Below are 19,233 nucleotides of genomic sequence, written 5' to 3'. Positions count from 1 at the left end.
CACTCTGCGATTGTCGGGGGAGAGGGAGAAAGGCATGCAGGCTGTGTAAACAAGCCGCCTGTCATTCTCCCCTGTGTAGAAACACTGATCATACGGTTCTACTATGTAGGACCGTTGATCATTGTTCCTACAGCTCAAGCCACAGCCAATCACAGTTAGAATCACGCCCCTAGGGACACACACAGCCCCTCCCTCTCAAATAAAGTTAACCCCTTCACTGCCAGTGTAATTTTACAGTAACAGTGCATATATATAGCACTGATTACTGTAGAAATGTCACTGGTAACCCCAAAAGTGTCAAAAATGTCAGTCAAGGGTCCAATCTGTCCGCCGCAATGTCGCAGTACCGCAAAAAAAATCGCAGATCGCCGCCATTACGCGTTAAAAAAAAACAACAAAAATGACAAAAATCTTTCCCTTTGTTAGTAAACGCGATAACTTTTGCGCAAACCAATCAAAATACGCTTTTTGCGATTTTTTTTACCAAACATATGTAGCCTAAAACAAATTGGCCGAAAATGTGAAAAAATTTTGATTTTTACTTTTTTTTGGGGGGAATTTCATTTAAAAAAATTTGAAAAATATTGTTATTTTTGCAAAATTGACGCTCTTTTTTTGTTTATGGCGTGTGATCAAAAAATCGCACAGGTGATCAAATACCACCAAAACAAAGCTCTGTTTGTGGGAAAAAAAGGACATCAAATTTGTTTAGGTACAGCATCACACGACCGCGCATTTGTCCTTTAAAGTCACGCAGTGCCGAATCGCAAAATACCCCCTGATCTTTTAGCAGCCAAATCCTCCGGGGCTTAAGTGGTTAAAGTAAAGAAGGCAGACATGTATGGACATGTACAAGTTCCCAGCAACAAAATCATAGCTCAGTTATGCACTTCTAAAACAAGCAGCCATGTGTCTTATCCAAAAGCTCATTTATTGGAATTTATAAAGTAGTAGCCATACAAATGTCGGTGGCGCACACACTCTGAGGACACTCTTTCCACTTCCGGTTTCCTCTCGCTGGTGGAACTCGGATTTCCGTCCCACCCGGAACCGCCCAGTGTGTGACAGGCGCGAGCCGTGGGCGGAGCTTGTCCCTTCCTGGACTCAGCTGCCTGTTCTCCTCCCGCTTCCAGCACGACCATGGACTTCAACGTAAAGAAACTGGCGGCCGACGCCGGAACCTTCCTGAGCCGGGCAGTGCAGGTACGAGGGCGAGTGGGACACCGGAGGCCTGCCGCTGGGCTCTATGTAGGGCCTAGTGAGCCTGCACGAGTGTGTTCGCCTCAGGCTTCATGTCTCTGTGCTCGTTCTTTTCCTGTTTACCTTTCAAAGTTTGTATTCATTAAAGAGGACCTGTCACCTGGAGACGTTCCCTGACTCTGGGGATTGTGGTATGTTGTGTGACATCATCTGTCTGTATGGTGACAGAGCCCTCCTCTACTTCCTCTACCTGTCATGTGTCTGAGCATTGGAGGTCTATAGCACTATACTACAGGACTTCACTGTCGATGTTTACTTCCTACCTAGGGGCCCATTGGGACCTGTGTTAGTCTAGGTGGGCCCATTCGGACGCGTGTATAGAGGCTCATTCAGACTTGTGTACAGCCTAGGGGGGGTCCATTTGGACGCGTGCGTGTACAGTCTAGGGGGGGTCCATTCGGGCGTGTGTACAGTCTATGGGGGGGCCCCATTCGGACGCGTGTACAGTCTATGGGGGGGCCCCATTCGGACGCGTGTACAGTCTATGGGGGGGCCCCATTCGGACGCGTGTACAGTCTATTGGGGGGGCCCCATTCGGACGCGTGTACAGTCTATGGGGGGGGGCCATTCGGACGCGTGTACAGTCTATGGGGGGGGGGGGCATTTGGCTGCATGTACAGTCTATGGGGGGGCCCCATTCGGACGCGTGTACAGTCTATGGGGGGGCCCCATTCAGACGCGTGTACAGTCTATGGGGGGGCCCCATTCAGACGCGTGTACAGTCTATGGGGGGGCCCCATTCAGACGCGTGTACAGTCTATGGGGGGGCCCCATTCAGACGCGTATACAGTCTATGGGGGGGGCCCATTCGGACGCGTGTACAGTCTATGGGGGGGGCCATTCGGACGCGTGTACAGTCTGGGGGGGGGCCCATTCGGACGCGTGTGCAGTCTATGGGGGGGGGGCATTTGGCTGCATGTACAGTCTATGGGGGGGGCATTCGGACGCGTGTACAGTCTGGGGGGGGGGAGGGGCCCATTCGGATGCGTGTACAGTCTATGGGGGGGGCATTTGGATGCGTGTACAGTCTATGGGGGGGGCATTTGGATGCGTGTACAGTCTATGGGGGGGGCCGTTCGGGTGTGTGTACAGTCTATGGGGGGGCCATTCGGACGCGTGTACAGTCTATGGGGGGGCCCTTTCGGACGCGTGTGCAGTCTATGGGGGGGGGGGGACCCATTTGGATGCGTGTACAGTCTATGGGGGGGCCTTTCGGACACGTGTACAGTCTATGGGGGGGCCCTTTCGGACGCGTGTGCAGTCTATGGGGGGGGGGGTCCATTGGGACGCGTGTACAGTCTAGGGGCCTAGTCACATAGCTGCATATAAAAAGCAACACATTGCTGCATCCAGGGCCCCAATTTTTGATATATTTTGCACTGTATAGATGTAACCTTCGCACTGATCTTTACATGTGGGTGGAGTACAGGGGCCCCGTTACCCTCTGCTGCTCCTGCCTAACTTGTCAGTATTCAATGGGTTTGATTTACTAAAGGCAAACCGACTGTGCACTTCACAAGTTCTGTTGCACTCTACAAGGAAATATGCTACAGACCAGTGGTCTTCAGACTGTGGCATTTGGATTGCCTTTATTTGGCCCTTGGGGCACTAATCCTCCCACTGGACACAAGTGATGAGGATTCCTTCCACTGACACCAAATGTGGGGCACTATTCTTCCCACAGACACAAACCATGGGGCACAAGTCCTTCCACGGGCAGCAACGATGGGACATTATAGGGTCGATTTACTAAAGGCAAATATACTGTGCACTTGCGCATAATTGGATGATAGAAATCAGCAGAGCTTCTCCTCATCTCAGAGCTATTGCACTTGCAGTACACCGTACATTTGCCTTTAGTAAATCAACCTCCCACTGACATCAACGATAGGGCATTATTTGCATTTTATTTTTATCTAAATGCAGGCCATTGTCTGTACACACAGGCACATAAAGTTGCTTCATATAGATAAGTTAAAAAAAAATAAATTCTGTTTTGCTCCTTAGTATTTTACACATGTACATCATACCCCCTTGCCAGAACAAAGCTAGAAAAATTTTTATGCATGCGTGCATGCAAATAGATGCATATTCACATGTATTATACAGCCTCTTACCACATTTTTACGCTGGAGCTTTCAGCCAGTAATATCAGATGTTCATACATCAGCACCGTGTACATTCACATAAAAATTTTAGTCAGTTAATACTAGTGAAAAACTTTTTTTTGCACGGCCGTGTGAGTGAAGGAGTTCTATGGTCACAGCATATACACCTTCATTTTATAATATCAGCATTGTAAGAACAATACAAACAGTAATTTGTTTTTTTACATTCCAATACAAGTTTACATGAAAATCTCCTTCATTTTGTGAGTTCTGTCTGTCTGCTGGTCATCTCTTTCCACAACTTCCCAGGTTCCCAGCATCTTTGCAGCGTTTCCTTTGCTGTTTACATTCAATTTCCAGGGACTACATATCCCATGGTACCTTGCTGCCTGCAAGTAACGATTCCTGTACTGACTCCGCCTCTTTAATCTCCTCTTCTCAGTACCTCTGTAGATCAGAAGGCAGGTTCTGCGAATTCTGGGACACAGCAGCACCTACTCAAAGGGTATAGTGAATACATATTGCAGAATTTCAGGATGTAAATGTATGGGGATCTTCACAAAGTAAGCTTGCACACTATTCCGATTAATAGAAGTAGGTTGGAAACAATTAAAAAAACAAAATGTAGAAATGAATACATGACTTTACACAAATATGTGCGTGCTCTAACCTGGAACGGCGCGCATGTGTTTCTTTATGTGTCGCTTTTCCACTGCGAGTACCGGCTCAGCTCCACTCGGCCCAGCTCGGCTCGGTTTGCTTTTCCACTGCGTGGTACGTGTCAGCATGTTTCAGCACTGTATAGGCCAGTGATGTCGAACCTTGGCACCCCAGATGTTTTAGAACTACATTTCCCATGATGCTCAACTACACTGCAGAGTGCATGAGCATCATGGGAAATGTAGTACCAAAACATCTGGGGTGCCAAGGTTCGCCATCACTGGTAGGCTCTACTCAGCTCAGTTTGCTTTTCCACTAAAGTAGTAAGTGGGTGGCATTACAACGATTCTCTGACCAATCAGTGGCTAGTAGTGACAAACAATCAAGGCTGCATGCAAAGGATTGTGGGATATGGTATCGGTACGGCCCGTTTGGAACCCCAACCGAGGTGGTACTGTTTAAGCGAGCCGTACCATGTAGTGGAAAAGCGCCGCTGTACCAAACCGTACCGAACCGTTCTAACACGTACCATGCAGTGGAAAAGCACCAAAGCGAGCCACACCGAGCCGTACCATGCAGTGGAAAAGCGCCAATGGAAGCCGAAGAGGTACCGTATGTAAATTTGACATGCGCTGGTCTGGACGAGGGTGTGTATGTGATGTACTATCATTGTGTTGAGGGACCAGGAACTGTGGAAGTGATTGGTCAAGTGACCTCAACAGTGCATGTTCCCCACGATTCGACTTTTTAATTATTATCATTATTTGAATGAATATGAATGTGTCGGCCATCATTGGCCCCTTTAGCGCAAGAAAAGCTCAAGAAAAATGTATTCCTTTAAAGGGTAACTCCACTTTCATTGGGGGGGGGGGGGGGAAGAATATAGCGTATACAATTGCAATACAAGTTCTATTGCAATTGGATATGAAAGGAAAGGCAATTTTTAAATCTGCAGCTCTGTAATTTTCTGTAAAATGCAATGCAATATGGCTACCAGAATGTGTACAGAGCGCCCCCCAGAAACATAATTTCCTGCTTGTATGATTGGCTCACTGATTTTCCCAGAAGTCTGCAGTAAGATACAAGTCTGATTTTTGGCATCCCCTGTAGTAAAAATGTAATTTTTTGTAAGATACTCCCAATAGGAAATAACGTCTAAAGGAATGCAGACCCGGAAACTTTCCTCATTAGAGCCCTGATTCTACAGTAGCTTGTTGATAATTATGAAACCACTCCCGTTACACCAACTCAGCACAGAGGAGCATACCGTAATTTCTTCAGAATAACAAAAGGTAGGAATCTGCAACAAAGTTTAAGAACTTTGCAATGCACTCAGATTACCCAGAAACAAAAGTTGTTTCACTTTAAATTCTATCTGTCTTCATGCTGGTCTGTAGCGCTTCCGTTGTGGTGTTAAAAATCCTGCTTACTACTGCATTTATGGTCATTAAAAAACGCACCTCTCCTTTGAAATGCATTGAAAATACAGCAAGACCGCATCAATACCGTACCGGTTTTAAAGAGGTTGTAAACCTCAGAAAAATAAATAAAAACCTGAAAGACAAAGGCATAATGAGCTAGTATGCATCGCCTTACCTTAGAACGAAGCCCCCGCAGTGCCGCTCACTCACCTGTAACACCACAGACCTTTTTGGGTGTCATACTTCTGGTTCGCGTGCTGCGGCCATCTGTCCAAGGGCGCGATTACATCATTCCCATGCGGGAGCCACCGTTCACGCCACAGGGCTCTGAAGGAACGGAACGGGTGGGCGTTCCTTCAAAGCGCATGCACCGGTGATGTCATCGGCTGCATTAAAAGTAAATATCTCCTAAACGGTGCAAGTTTAGGAGATATTTACAGTACCTATAGGTAAGCCTTATTATAGGCTTACCTATAGGCACAAGTCATTAAGGGGGATTTACAACCTCTAAGTTTGTGATGTGATTTTTTGAGTCACATGACCTATGAAAAACACAGTAAAATCGCGTGCGTTTTTGGCGCCATTATTGCTTTTTTCAGCAAAATGCCGATAACTCCATTTTCACCCGATATGTTTCCGCCGCAAAACTTTGGCGCATCTCTAGTTTTTTGGTTGTCACTCAGTGAGATGGTGGTTACCGAGGGAAATATTTGCTTATTCAAAAAACCAATGATGTGACTCTCACAGAATGTGTACTGTTTGGCAGGACAGATTCTCAGGAGAAGAATGAGGGCCATCACTGCTGGCCTCTTGAAAATCCTAGTTGTCTGGCTATAACCACTTAAAACAGTTGTTAAGCCACTACTAAAAACCAGTGTCACATCTCCCACTGCCAATAAAAGTGATCCCATGGCAAATCCTGCAACACCGGGACCACTTTTATCATATTCCGAATCACCAGCTGTGTAAAAATTAAAATAAAATACCGGGGATTTGGCAGCTAGCTGCTGCCATACCCTGGTATTTAACGTCAAAGTACCGTTGAAAATACACAGTGGGCAGTACGGAAGTGGTTAAATATTAAAATAATATTAAATTGACTGCGCACCGGTGCACAAAGCAAGGTCCCTAAAAATCTTGGCTGAGCTACTTTCAGGTGGAGGAACTTGACTAGCCTGCACGGAGTCCTGACCTCAACCTGATAAAACACCTTTGCGAGCCAGGCTTTCTCATCCAACATCAGTGCCTGACCTCACAAATGCGCTTCTGGAAGAATGGTCAAACATTCCCATAAACACACTCCTAAACCTTGTGGACATCCTTCCCAGAACAGTTGAAGCTGTTATAGCTGCAAAGGGTGGGCCAATTCAATATTGAACCCTATGAATTAAGACTGGGATGCCATTAAAGTTCATGTGCATGTAAATGCAGGCGTCCCAATACTTTTGACAATATAGTGTCATTTTTTTTCCCAAACCTCTAACTGTAATTTTTTTATGTGATACCCATCAATGACAAAGAGTCAAATCATATTGAAACTCTTAATACTGCCCAAAATTTATTTTGCCAAAATATGATGTAAATACAAAACATTTATTTTAAATTATCAGCTACCATCTACTTTGTAGTACAGGGGCCCGCTTGACTGAATACAAATTATTGGGTTGTTTCCGGTGGCTCTCATATGACAGAGCTTTGGCAAAACATAAAATGACCCTTTGCCTAGATCTTGAATATGAATGCATTTACGTATTCTGAACTAGCCATAAAAGCACGTTAAAGCGATCCCTCATGTACCTCTGTAGCTATAGGCATTGTAGAGAAATTAATTTTCAGATTTACAACACTAAAATCTGTTTCTTGCCTATTATTTTCTGTTGCATCTTGGCAGCCTGCCAGCCCTAAACACAACAGCAGATGTTTCTAATAGAGATGCACCGATCCGACTTTTTTGGACCCGATACCGATATCTGGCGTTGTGAAATCGCCGATACTGATACCGGAACCGATCCGGAGCTACACACAAAGCAAGCGGCTGCAGTATAGAGCAAAGCCGCTGCTTCATGTGTACGGCTCCTCCATTCACAGGCGGAGTGCATCTGATATCACTCCGCCTGTGAGCCGGACCTATACAGGAAGTAGCGGCTCCCATCCCATACTACTACTGCACCAAGTAAGGCATGGCTGAGCCGTTACTGAGCAAAAACCGGATCGGCCAGTGGATCGGTCAATGTTACCGATTCCCCCGATCCAGCTATAATGGCCATATCGGCGCCGATATCCGACCCGAATATCGGATCGGTGCATCCCTGGTTTCTAATGTCCAGTAATTGGAAATGTTTTTTCCCAAAGGGCTTCAACATCAAGATTCACATTATATTCAGTGGTGCCCATTCACATTGAGCATTGTCCCTTGATGATCTAAAAATTACACAAGCTTCTTTGGGCAGAGTTGCATGTTTTTTGTCCCTATAGACTTTATTATGAGTACCTGAAACATTTTTGAGCATTTTACAAGAAACTTGAAAATTGTGTGTTCTATCTCTTAAGGCACAGGTGTCAAACACAAGGCCCGCGGGCCGAATCTGTCCCTTCCGGACATTTTTTGTGGCCCTCACACCTCTCCTGTAGCTGCAGGAGAGCTCCAGTCCTCCTCTGGTCCTCCTGTACTTTCTACTTTCCGGCAATTCCTCCAGCTTTATCCTAACAGCAGCACAAGGTAAAGGGGGTGCACTGTGATGTAAGGAAGGGGACTCAACTTCTGATGGTGGAGAGGCTCTTGACGTCTTATGCTAGTGTAGGGGATGCTCTGGACATCTAGTATTACAGATACAACTGGCCCTTTTGAGGGCAATCATAATGCTGATGCGACCCACAATAAAATTGGAATTTGACACCCCTGTCTTAAGGGCGTCTTTCATATGGGCCTTACTACTGACTTGTGATTCACAATGGATTGTGTTATCAGCCAGAGCCAACCTGTGACTAGCAGGCGATTTGTGAGACAATATGCCATGGTGCACTTAATGTAGCTTGTACAAGTTTTGTTGTAATGTTTGGCCAGCTGAAAAACAGATCTTAGGTGTCTCTGTAGCATCATGACGGCTAGCCTGTACACTGCTATATCATACCATTTTCCTTATTCCTGATCCTTGTCACAGCTAATCCATGAATGGCCCATATTTCTTGGGAATGGCCCATATTTCTTTTTTTTGTCTTTGCTACTGAAATGCTTTTTGGAAGATAAAAAATATTGTCATATCCTACCGTGTCTGTTTTGGAATTTCTAGTCCTGTAAATCCTGCATTGTATACTTTTTTCCTTGTCAGTCAAGTCGGTCATGCTGCTGTAGTTGCTGTCAAAGCGTGGTGTATGATTTTTGCCTTGTTCTAAAGTCATTCTTAATTAGGGTGGATCCCTGGGTTTTCCTCATCTGTATCTCATGACTGCAAAACAAGATTAACATTATTAGATCCATCCCATTTAATAGACTGTAGAAGGTGCTTGAATTTTTACAGTTTGGTGCATTTTATAGATGGGGAATAAACGTGCCTGAACAAATCTCAACCCGCAGTTAGCCACCAGCTTTAAAAACCTAAGGGCATGTGACCATATATGTATCTGAAAGATACAGTAAAGGAAAACATTTGTTCATTTTGAACAGACGTTTAATTTTTTAAAATGATTGCCCAGTTGAGGACACTGAACGTGCATCTTCCTCGCTGCTGCATCACCCAATTACCAGCAATTCTCAGCTCTAATGATGCAGGGAGTTGCTGTGTACATGGCAACTGAAGCTGTCCAATATGTCTGACTTGGTGTTTATCAACATAGTTGAGCATCAAAATAGAAAGATACAAAGTAAAATTGTTACTTTTTTATCCACTATGTTTCATTAATTTGCAGATCTGCATATGCTGTCAATAAAAGCAACCTAAAGCAGCCTTTCTCTACCTTTTTAACACAGAGGAATCCCTTGAAATACATTTCTGGTCTCGGGGAACCTCTGCTAAAAAATGTAAATCTACAACTCATGACACATTAGTGGGAAGAATGCTCCTTACTGTTGTCATCATTGGGAAGAATTACCCCCTTACAGATAGCTAAAAGGAACAATGGTGTCATTGGAAACTTATCTGAGAGGCAGGAAGCACCCATTGCTCAAGGAATCCCTAGCAACCTCAGGAGGAACCCCAGGGTTCCACGGAACTCTGGTTGAGAAACCCTGACCTAAAGAATAAAAAAAAAAAAGTTATTTTTAATGTGTCTATTTAACCCTTTAGTAACCCTTAGTTTACCTAATTGGCACTAACTCCCCTCCTCCTCTCTTCAATAAATACAATTTTCACAAAGTCTGCTTCAGAGTTCTTAGATCTTTTTGTCAGATGTTACTATGGCATTCTGAAGTATAATTAGAAGTATTGCAGAAGTGTCAAAAGGCTTTAATTAACAATTGCATTTAAGTTTATGCAAAGAGTCAATATGAGTCAATAAGAGTCTGCAAATCGCCTGGCATGCTGTCCATCAATTTCTGGGCCACATCCTGGCTGATGGCAGCCCATTCTTGCATAATTAATGCATGGAGTCTGTCAGAACTTGTGGGTTTTTTTTTTTTTTTTTGTTCACCCGCCTCTTGTTCAAAAGAACTTGACCGCAAGTTCTCAATAGGGGAGTTTTCTGATCATGGGCCCAACATTTTGATGTTTTGTTCCCCAAGCCACTTGATCATTTTTGCCTTATGGCCAGTGCTCCATCATGCTGGAAAAGGCATTGTTTGTTATCTAACTGTTCTTGGATGGTTGGTAGAAATTGCTCTCGGAGGATGTTTTTGTACCATTCTTTATTCATGGCTGTGTTCTTAGGTAAAATTGTGAGTGAGCCCAATTCCTTGGCAAAGAAGCAACCCCATACATGAATGGTCTCAGGATGCTTAACTGTGTGCATGACACAGGACTGATTGGTAGCACTCACCTTTTCTTTTCCGAACAAGGTTTTTTTTTTCCGGATGCCCTAAACCACATGTGTCAAACACAAGGCCCGTGGGCCGAATGCGGCCCCCCAGGCCATTTCATGTGGCCCTCGCACCTCTCCTGCAGCTTTGGCACCCCCTCCCGTTGTCTCTGCCCCCTACCTTGTCTCTGTAGTCAGCAGCATAGAGGCCAGAACTCCTTTGCCAGATCCTGCACTCATCTGTGCAGCTGCCGAAAGGCTCGTCTTTACCCCCTTCCCAGCAGTCTGCATCAGAGAAGTTGGGGAAGAACTCCTCCTACAGATCCTGCACCTCTCCTTGCAGCCGCACCACCTTGCCTCTGCCTCCCCTGGTCTCAGCATTGTCGACTCTGGAAGCGGACTCCAGCTCTCCTCTGGTTCTCCTCCAGACCCCGCACTTCTTCCCAGATCCACCCGCATCTTCTTCCTGGCAGCAGCACAAGGTAAGGGGGTGCATTGTGATGTAAGGAAGGGTGGGTGCTCTGGACATCTAATCTTACAGATATAACTGGCCCTTTGAGGGCAACCATAATGCTGATGTGGTACGCGATGAAATGGAGTTTGACACCCCTGCCCTAAACAATCGGAAAGGGGAACCGTCAGAGAAAATTACTTTACCCCAGTCTTCAGCAGGCCAATCCCTGTACGATTTGCAGAATGTTGGTCTGTCTCTGATGTTTTTCCTGGAGAGAAGTGGCTTCTTTGCTGCCCTTCTTGACACCAGGCCATCCTCCAAAAGTCTTTGCGTCACTGTGTGTGCAGATGCCCTCACACCTGCCTACTGCCATTCCTGAGCAAACTCTGCTCTGTATATATGCACTCGCTCTACCGCTCAAATACATACATGCCAGAGAATGCTGAAACTAGGCGAGTAAGAGTAAATTATTGCAGAAGATATCTCTTCTGTAATAAAGAGGCTGTCTGCTTACAGATTGTGACAGGGGAACTTTGGTTTTGCTTTAAAAGACCAAGATGTCTAGCAAAAGTGGCAGTTAGAGGGTTCAACAAACTGGGTACTTACAATGGTCAGTTTGTTTTTCATTTAAATACCGTACTTATCGGCGTATAACACGCACTTTTTTCTCCTAAAAATGGAGGGCAAAACAGCAGTGCGTGTTATACGCCAATTTATTTTAAAAAAAAGGCCAGGCAGTGCTAAGAGGCAAGGGGGGGGGGTTGTCCAGGCCGAGCAGAAGGTAGGACGAGCGGTCGCTGTCATAGGAAGTCACGCCTCCTATGATAAACAGCACAGTGGCCCAAGGCCGGGACATGTGACGTCATAGGCGCCAGGACTTCAGATGACAGCGGCTGCTCGTCCTCCCTTCTCCTCGGCCTAGCCCGCCCCCACTCTGTGCAATGGCACTGGCGAGGCTACATTACTAAACACTGCGCTGGCGAAGCTGCATTTGATTAAAAAAAAAAAACTTCTGAGTTCAAAGCTGTTTTATTTCCAATTTAAGCTTTTTTCCAAAAATTTCCCTCCTAAAATTGAGGTGCATGTTATACGCCGATAAATACAGTAAAACTTTTGTCTGAAAGGGGGGGGGGGACTGTTCCTGTAACTGACTAAAACGTTTTGGAGATTGGATTTAATTCACTTATGTGAAATCCATCTAAATCTACTAGTCCATCTAACACTACCTTCTATGCAGGATGACAATGCTTCTGTCCAAAGGTGGCCACACTGCTCCAAAGACAGAGAGGAGGAGTGGGTGTAGCCACTCTGAGGCAGGAACTGTGTTACTTGTTTGATCACCAGGTGAAAGTCAAGGGGGGAAAAAATCCTACAAAAGTAAACAAATGTAGTCAGCACATCTAAGTCCCCATTCACACTAGCGCGACTTGTCAGGCAACTTGGTCGCCTGACAAGTCGCAGTGGGTCGCCTGCCATTGATTAGCACAGGACCTGTTCTAATAGGAGCGACACAAGTCGCTCCGACTTAGAAAAAGGGTCCTGTACTACTTTGGGGCGACTTGCATTGACTTCAATGATATGAAGTCCGTGCATGTCGCTCCGAGGTCGCGGTGAACGCTGTGAAATTGATGGCAGTAACATGTCTCAAAAAAGTTGTCGCTCCGGCAAGTTGTGTCGCCCCTGTGGGAATGGGCTCTAAGGGTTAGCGAGTTGCAATATAAAAATGCCAATTCAAAAAAGTTGGGTCGCTGTGTAAAATCTACTTAAAAATAATATGATTTGCAAATCTCAAAACCCATATTTTATTCACAGTAGAACATAAAACATTTTATATGTTTTCTAACTGAGAAAATTACCATTTTATGAAAAAAAAAAAAAAAAGGTAATTTTGAAATGGATGGCAGCAACATGTCTCAAAAATAATTGGATAGGGTAACAAAAAGCTGGCAAAGTAAGTGGTACTAACAAGGAAGCGCTGGAAGAACATTTGCATCCAAGTAGGATAACTGGTAACAGGTCAGTAACATGATTGTATATAAAAAGAGCATCTTAGAGAGTCGAAGTCTCAGAAGTATAGATGGGCAGAGGTTCACTAATTTGAAGTTGCATCTAAAAATTGTCAAACCATTTCAGAGTAATGTTCCTTATCATAAAAATGCAAAGACTTTATATATCATCATCTACGGTAGATGATATCAAAATATTCAGAGAATCTAGATTAATATCTGTGCACAAGGGACAAGGCTGAAACACTATATTGGATGCCTGTGATCTTTGGGCCCTCAAACAGCATGATTCTGTGATATAAATCACTGCATGGGCTAAGAAAAACTTCCAAAAATCACTGTCTGTTAAAACCGTTCACCATGCCATCCAAAAATACAAGTTAAAGCTCTATCATGCAAAGGAGAAGCCATATCTGAACATGATCCAGAAACACTGATGTCTTCTCTGAGCCAAAGCTCCTTTCAAATGCTCTGTTGCAAATGGAAAACTGTTCTGTGGTCAGACAATTGAAATTTGACATTCTGTTTGGCAACCACCGCGTCCTCCAGATTAAAGAGGAGGGGGGCCTTCTAGCTTATTAGCACTCTGTTCAGAAGCCTGCATCTCTGGTGGTATGGTGGTGCATTACAGTGTATGGAATAAGCAGCTTGCACATCTGGAAAAGCACCATCAATGCTGAAAGATATATCCAGGTTCTAGAGCAGCATATGCTCTCTTCCAGATGACGTGCTTTTACAGAGAAGGCCTTGCATACTGTATTTCAGCAGGACAATGCTAAACTGCATCTATAACTGCTTCGCAGTAGAAGAGTCTGGGTGCTTAACTGGCCTGTGTGCAGTCCAGACCTTTCACCAATTCAAAATATTGGTGCATTTTGAAAGGGGAAAAAAACGACAAAGACCCAGGACTGTTGAGCAGTTAGAATCCTATATCAGGCAAGAATGGCGCCTCGGTTTCTTCTAAGAATGGCACAACATACCTGTCCCAAAACTCTAGCAATTGGTCTCCTTAGTTTGGAGTGTTGCTACACCATGGTAAACATGGCCCTGTCACAACTTTTTTGAGACATGTTGCTGCCATCAATTTCAAAATTACCTTGTTTTTTTTCTAAAAATGCCCCATTTTCGAAGTTAAAACATTAGATATGTTTTCTATTGTGGATAGAATATGGGTTCTAAATTTGAAAATCATTGCATTGCAATCTGTTTTTATGAAGATTTACAGAATCCCAACTTTTTTTGGAATTGGGGTTACATTATATTTTTTTCAGTAGTTTATTAAATGTATCCAACAAATAAAAAGGAAATAACACGTGAATTATTTACAAAGGTCCAAGATTTTCAAAATATCCAAGATTATCCAAATAAACATTCAGTTTATATATAAATTGTTTACAGTCAAGAAAGACATAAAGGCATATTATAGAAAATATCCCGTTACCCCACATGGGCTCAAACTAATGCTCCATTCACACTACCGCGACTTGTCAGGCGACTTGTCATCCTGACAAGTCGCGATCCGTCGCGGTCCATTGACTGCTACAGGGCCCGTTCTAATAGGAGCGACACAAGTCGCTCCGACTTAGAAAAAGGGTCCTGTACTACTTTGGGGCGACCTCGGAGCGACTTGCATAGACATTCATTATATGAAGTCCGTGCAAGTCGAGCCGAAGTCACGGTGCACGGGACTTCACAGGCTGACCCCGAAGTTGTGCAGGAGTCGTGCCGCTTCAGTGTGAATGCGGTCGAACAGGAAAAATATCAAATTCATAACCGATAACCAGAATGTAAAGCAAAACACTGTGTTTTATCAGTATTTTCCTAATGGTTGAGGAAAAAATATTTTAAATAGGAAAAATCTTAAAAAAAACATTTTCTAAAGAGCTCTCTCCTAAGTGGTTACCTGTGTTAGGGTGTGTTAACCGTATTTGCTGTATAAATGTAGAAAGCTTATAGTTTTAAAAGCTAGCATAGGTTCGTATTGGCCTTGAGGGGTTATATTACATTTTTGTTTTTCGGTTTAGATACACTTTCAAGGTATTTTTTTTTTTTTTTTTTAATAGAACTTGCATAAGTATCAAATCTATGTTGATGCCAGCCTACTACAGCCATTCTCAACTAGGGTTCTCTGGAACCCTGAGGTTCCTCCAGAGGATTCTAGGGGTTCCATGTGGTGTGGTAGATTGACCTCCTGTTTCTTGGTGCCTGCTCAGTTCTTGGTCCAACACCAATTGGCAGAACCAGCTGCAAGACACCAATGATATTTTTGTCTGTAATGGTTGCATTCTTCCCATTGACCTCTAATGAATTAGTTTAGGCTGGGGTTCCTCAAGATCTGAAACTTATTTTAGGGGTTCCACTGGGTGAAAAAGGCACAGCAGCTGTCAGCCTGACAATTGTATAGACATGTAAACTCTCTTACTACATGAACACGTGGGACTGTATTCTCTGCAGACACTACCAGTGCCAACTTTAAAGTAGAAGGCAAGGCTGCGATATAAGAACCTACCTCAATAGGGAAAACCCAGACACACTTTATAAAACGTTTTGGTTGTTGCACACCCAAGTTGGGTATGTAGTCACTTGACGCCAGTTAGATTTACCTCTAAGTAAATCTAAGCCGTATTACACTGAATGTAGTATTCTGTCAGCCATAATGTGTGTGAAGGGAGTGATGGAAAGGAACTGTTGCAGCTGGAGAGCTGTTCCACCAGTGCACACGCTATGAGAGCATTGAAGATGTCCAGACTGAGTTTAGGATTTCGTGCTTAATCTATCAAATTATAGCTGCAGAGGATTAGTCTGTAAGCTAAGGCACAATGATCTGGATACAGATTGATACAACAAAGCCTATAGATGAGCCTGGGGTGTGTATAGTAATCTAAACGTGAGCAGCATATGTAGTCCTTGTCTGAACCTGTTAGTCCCCGTTCACACTAAGGCGACCTGTGAGGCGACCTGGTCGCCTCACAGGTCGCCGTAGGTCGCCTTCCATAGGGAAGCTGGGGACCCGTTCTAATAGGAGCGACACAAGTCGCTCCGACTTAGAAAAAGGGTCCGGAGCTTCTTTGGGGCGTCCCGGAGCGACCGTCATAGACTTCAATGTTATGAAGTCCGTGCCGGCCGCTCCGAGGTCGCGGCGCGCTGCTCGCACCGCGACCTCGGAGGTCGCCCCCCCAAGTCGGATCGCCCCAGTGTGAACGGGGCCTTAAAGTGATTGTAAACGATCACTATGTACAACAACCCATCCAGTTTGAAATAGACATGATAGGCAAAACATTTGTGTATTGATTAAAAAAAACCAAAACGTAATACCTTATTTTTTTTTTTTCTTCCTTTCCCCTTTTTTTTGTTATAAGTGATCACCTTTCCTCTGTTCCCAGCTGTATAAGAGCTGGGGAGGGGGGGGGGGGAAGCTGCTGCTGCACACTGAGCTTCACAATGAGAAGCAGGGTGGGGGCTTGTCAGAACAGGTCTGATCATTGGGGGAGAGCAGGCTGAGTTTGTAGCACAGCCAGAAAACTGACCACAGTGTTCTCCTGCTTAGTGTGGTCAGTTTTTAATAGGAAAGCAGAGGGACTGACAGGAACACCAGGGATTTCACACAAAGGAAAGTAATACAAAGAAAACAGGATACACCTATCAGGAATATGAAATGTTGGGGTAACGCTTTAAATTAAGCATCATAGACTGTGTACTAATATCTCTGTATCTACCTAAAAGAATTTGATTGCTAGTTCAAAATTCTCAATATGAAAAAAGGGATTAGTGTTACTAAACCCAGGACCCTGCATTCACTGTATCTGGTATCCCACAGTACACAGAACATGGAAATGCAATTTCTTTTGGTAAATATAAAGTGCTAAATACCTTTTCTCATCAGCAGTCTTGTGACTTCTACCAGTGTCTGGGTTAAAGCTTGTAGTTTTCATTCTTCTCTGATTGTCCTATGAGGCTGCGGGCCCCTGACCCTCTGTCTGGACAGTGATTATTGGCTGATCACATGCACACTCCCAAAAAACAAACCGCTAGCAATACACACCAAATTGAGCATGTGCAGAGTGCCTCCAAGGCTCTGTTCTATCAGCAGATGGATTGGTGACAGAGAACAGGAGGGTCAGAGAAGACAGGATCAAACAGCCTTTTTACACAGTGTGAAGGATTAACCCATTCCACAGTGAGTATAACAAGCATGCTTTACTGCATATTCAGACTGATTTTACTGTTGTGGATTTAGTAACACTTTGGCTGGTTGTTACATCACCAGCATTGATAAAGTCCAGAGCAGTTCATCTCCTTGTGGCCTTTAAGGAGAAATGGTGCTGTTGGCATCTGTAAGCATTTTACAGTTTGTATAAATAGGCTTCACTTTAGCAATCCTAACTTTTGCTTCTGTCGTTTATCAGCCTGAGAAGTAGAAAAAAAAAGCCAAGAGGATTGTTCGGAGGGAGGAAATGACACATTTGTGACCAATGTGTAAATACTGTAAAATTGTTTCCCCAACCTTTGTTTCCATTTACACTGAACACCTCTATAGCCTGTTTAGATATTGGTCGCTAAAACTATAAGTCATGTGTTTGCACATTATGTAATGAGCTTGGCCATGTGGGGACAGAACCTGCGTTTTTTTCCTTTCTTTTTTTTAAGGTGCCCGTCGGTAACAGAATTATTCCTTGTTCTTCATCCATTGTTTGCTACTTAATTTAACTTAATTTTTTTTAAAGCGGACCTGTGCCCAGACAAAAATATATCATGAACAATCTGTAAAAACATTGTCCATTGGGGCATTTTTTTCGCACACCTAATCTGACACTTGTAGGTCTTTTGGATATATATATATACATATAGTCCCCTACTGTGCTTAGTTCCCACCCCTGACACCTATGTTACTACAGGATTTAGTAGTGGTGTTGGAGCAGGTGGGTCGAATTACTGAGCACAGTGGAGAGGACCAGGCATACCCAAAAGTGTGCAAGATAATAAAGGGGCTCTTCAGACGGCTGCATCTATGCAAATGTAGAAGCTAGGGATCGACCAATTATTGGAGGCCGATATTCATAAGAAGGACATGTAGCCTCTCCATAGTACTTAAAGGATTCCTCTCTACATCCTTTGAACCAGGGGAAGAATGCTCAAATACCTTACACCAGGAGTGTCAAACTTCATTGGGGGCCGCATCAGCAGTATAGTTGCCCTCAAAGAGCCGGTTGTATCTGTAGGACTGTGTCCACTGTGATCCTGGGACTGATGGACTTTTTTACTTAAAATTTCACTAAGCTCTGCAATATACTTTTGACTCGTTCAGATTCATGACTGAAAACATCTGTTCACATAGATAGGTGCTCCCAAACATGGACAGAACACGGGCAGCTTGAAGTCGGAGCTTTGGCTTCAAAGCAGGGAGGAGGAGACGGTAAAAGTCGTTTCTATCTGAGTGAAAGACCCATTTTTAATGGTTTGGATTGCTTCAATATTTGTCAGTAAAATCTTCATATAGAAATATGAAGATTTAATACCACCTTACACAGTGTATTCCATGCTTGGCTGTGAGAGAGACACAAAGACTGTCATTCGCAGACTTCCCTATTGTTTGTGTATTGGGAGGGAATGTGTATTGTGATAAAGTTTACCTGTCTATTCCATTGTTAAATGTTAATGGCCTCAAAAACGCTTCTCCTTCTGAGGGTGGAGCAAGAGGATGACGCCGTGAGGAGGATCGTAGCAGAGTCCAGAGACCCGTAGGCAGGCATCCGCCCACAACAGAGAACGAGCGGTATCCTCCTCCCCCAGACCCGGAAGGGAGCACACGTGGCGATACGCCGCACACCAGAGAGCAGCCGCATCAAAGGAGCGGAGCCCAGACCCGAGGACAGAGCACAGGATAAGACCTGCCCGAGGACGGCACAGCCGTGGGAGTGAGCGGAGCCTCCCGCCGCACGACAGAGAGCAGCCGCACCAAAAGGAGCTGAGCCCAGACCTGAGGACAGAGCTCGGTATAAGATCTGCCCGAGGACAGCATAGCCGTGGGAGCGAGCGGACCCTCCTTTCCCCAGAGCGGAGCGGAGAGCCCCGGAACGACTCGGCTGCATGTCGGAAGTCGTGGGAACTCATCTCAGTGTGAAGAGACGGTGAGACCGGCCCGGGTGAGTCCAGAGACTATCATAATTTTGGCTGCATGTTTGGCCTTGGCACACGAGTACATTCACAAACGGAGGAGGTTTGAGAAAGGGGGGGCTGGATCTCGTAAAATCCCATTAAGGAACTGAGGGATAAAGGAAACGGATCGTAACGTTGGTAAAAGCCTGTCCCCCCACTCCCTATGCAGACGGGTGAATTGTACAACATAAAGAGACCAGGCCGGTCCACAGACATTT

The 19,233-nt window shown here is 44.6% G+C and overlaps 1 protein-coding gene across 3 annotated transcripts in view; it reads left to right on the top strand.

Moving 5' to 3' along the window:
• The first annotated feature begins 1,060 nt into the window (after positions 1-1,060).
• Positions 1,061-19,233, top strand: part of SH3GLB1 (SH3 domain containing GRB2 like, endophilin B1) — a 112,607-nt gene continuing 94,434 nt past the window's right edge. For all 3 annotated transcript variants that reach the window (XM_082265726.1, XM_082265725.1, XM_082265724.1), the window contains exon 1: positions 1,061-1,203. In XM_082265726.1, coding sequence (XP_082121852.1) covers positions 1,141-1,203 — 63 coding nt within the window. In that variant the 5' untranslated portion in view covers positions 1,061-1,140. The remainder of the gene's footprint in view (positions 1,204-19,233) is intronic.

The sequence above is a fragment of the Pelophylax lessonae genome, assembly GCF_965119305.1.
Source record: "Pelophylax lessonae genome assembly, chromosome: 8".
Classification (NCBI taxonomy): Eukaryota; Metazoa; Chordata; class Amphibia; order Anura; family Ranidae; genus Pelophylax; species Pelophylax lessonae.
This window is presented reverse-complemented; position numbering and strand designations above follow the sequence as displayed.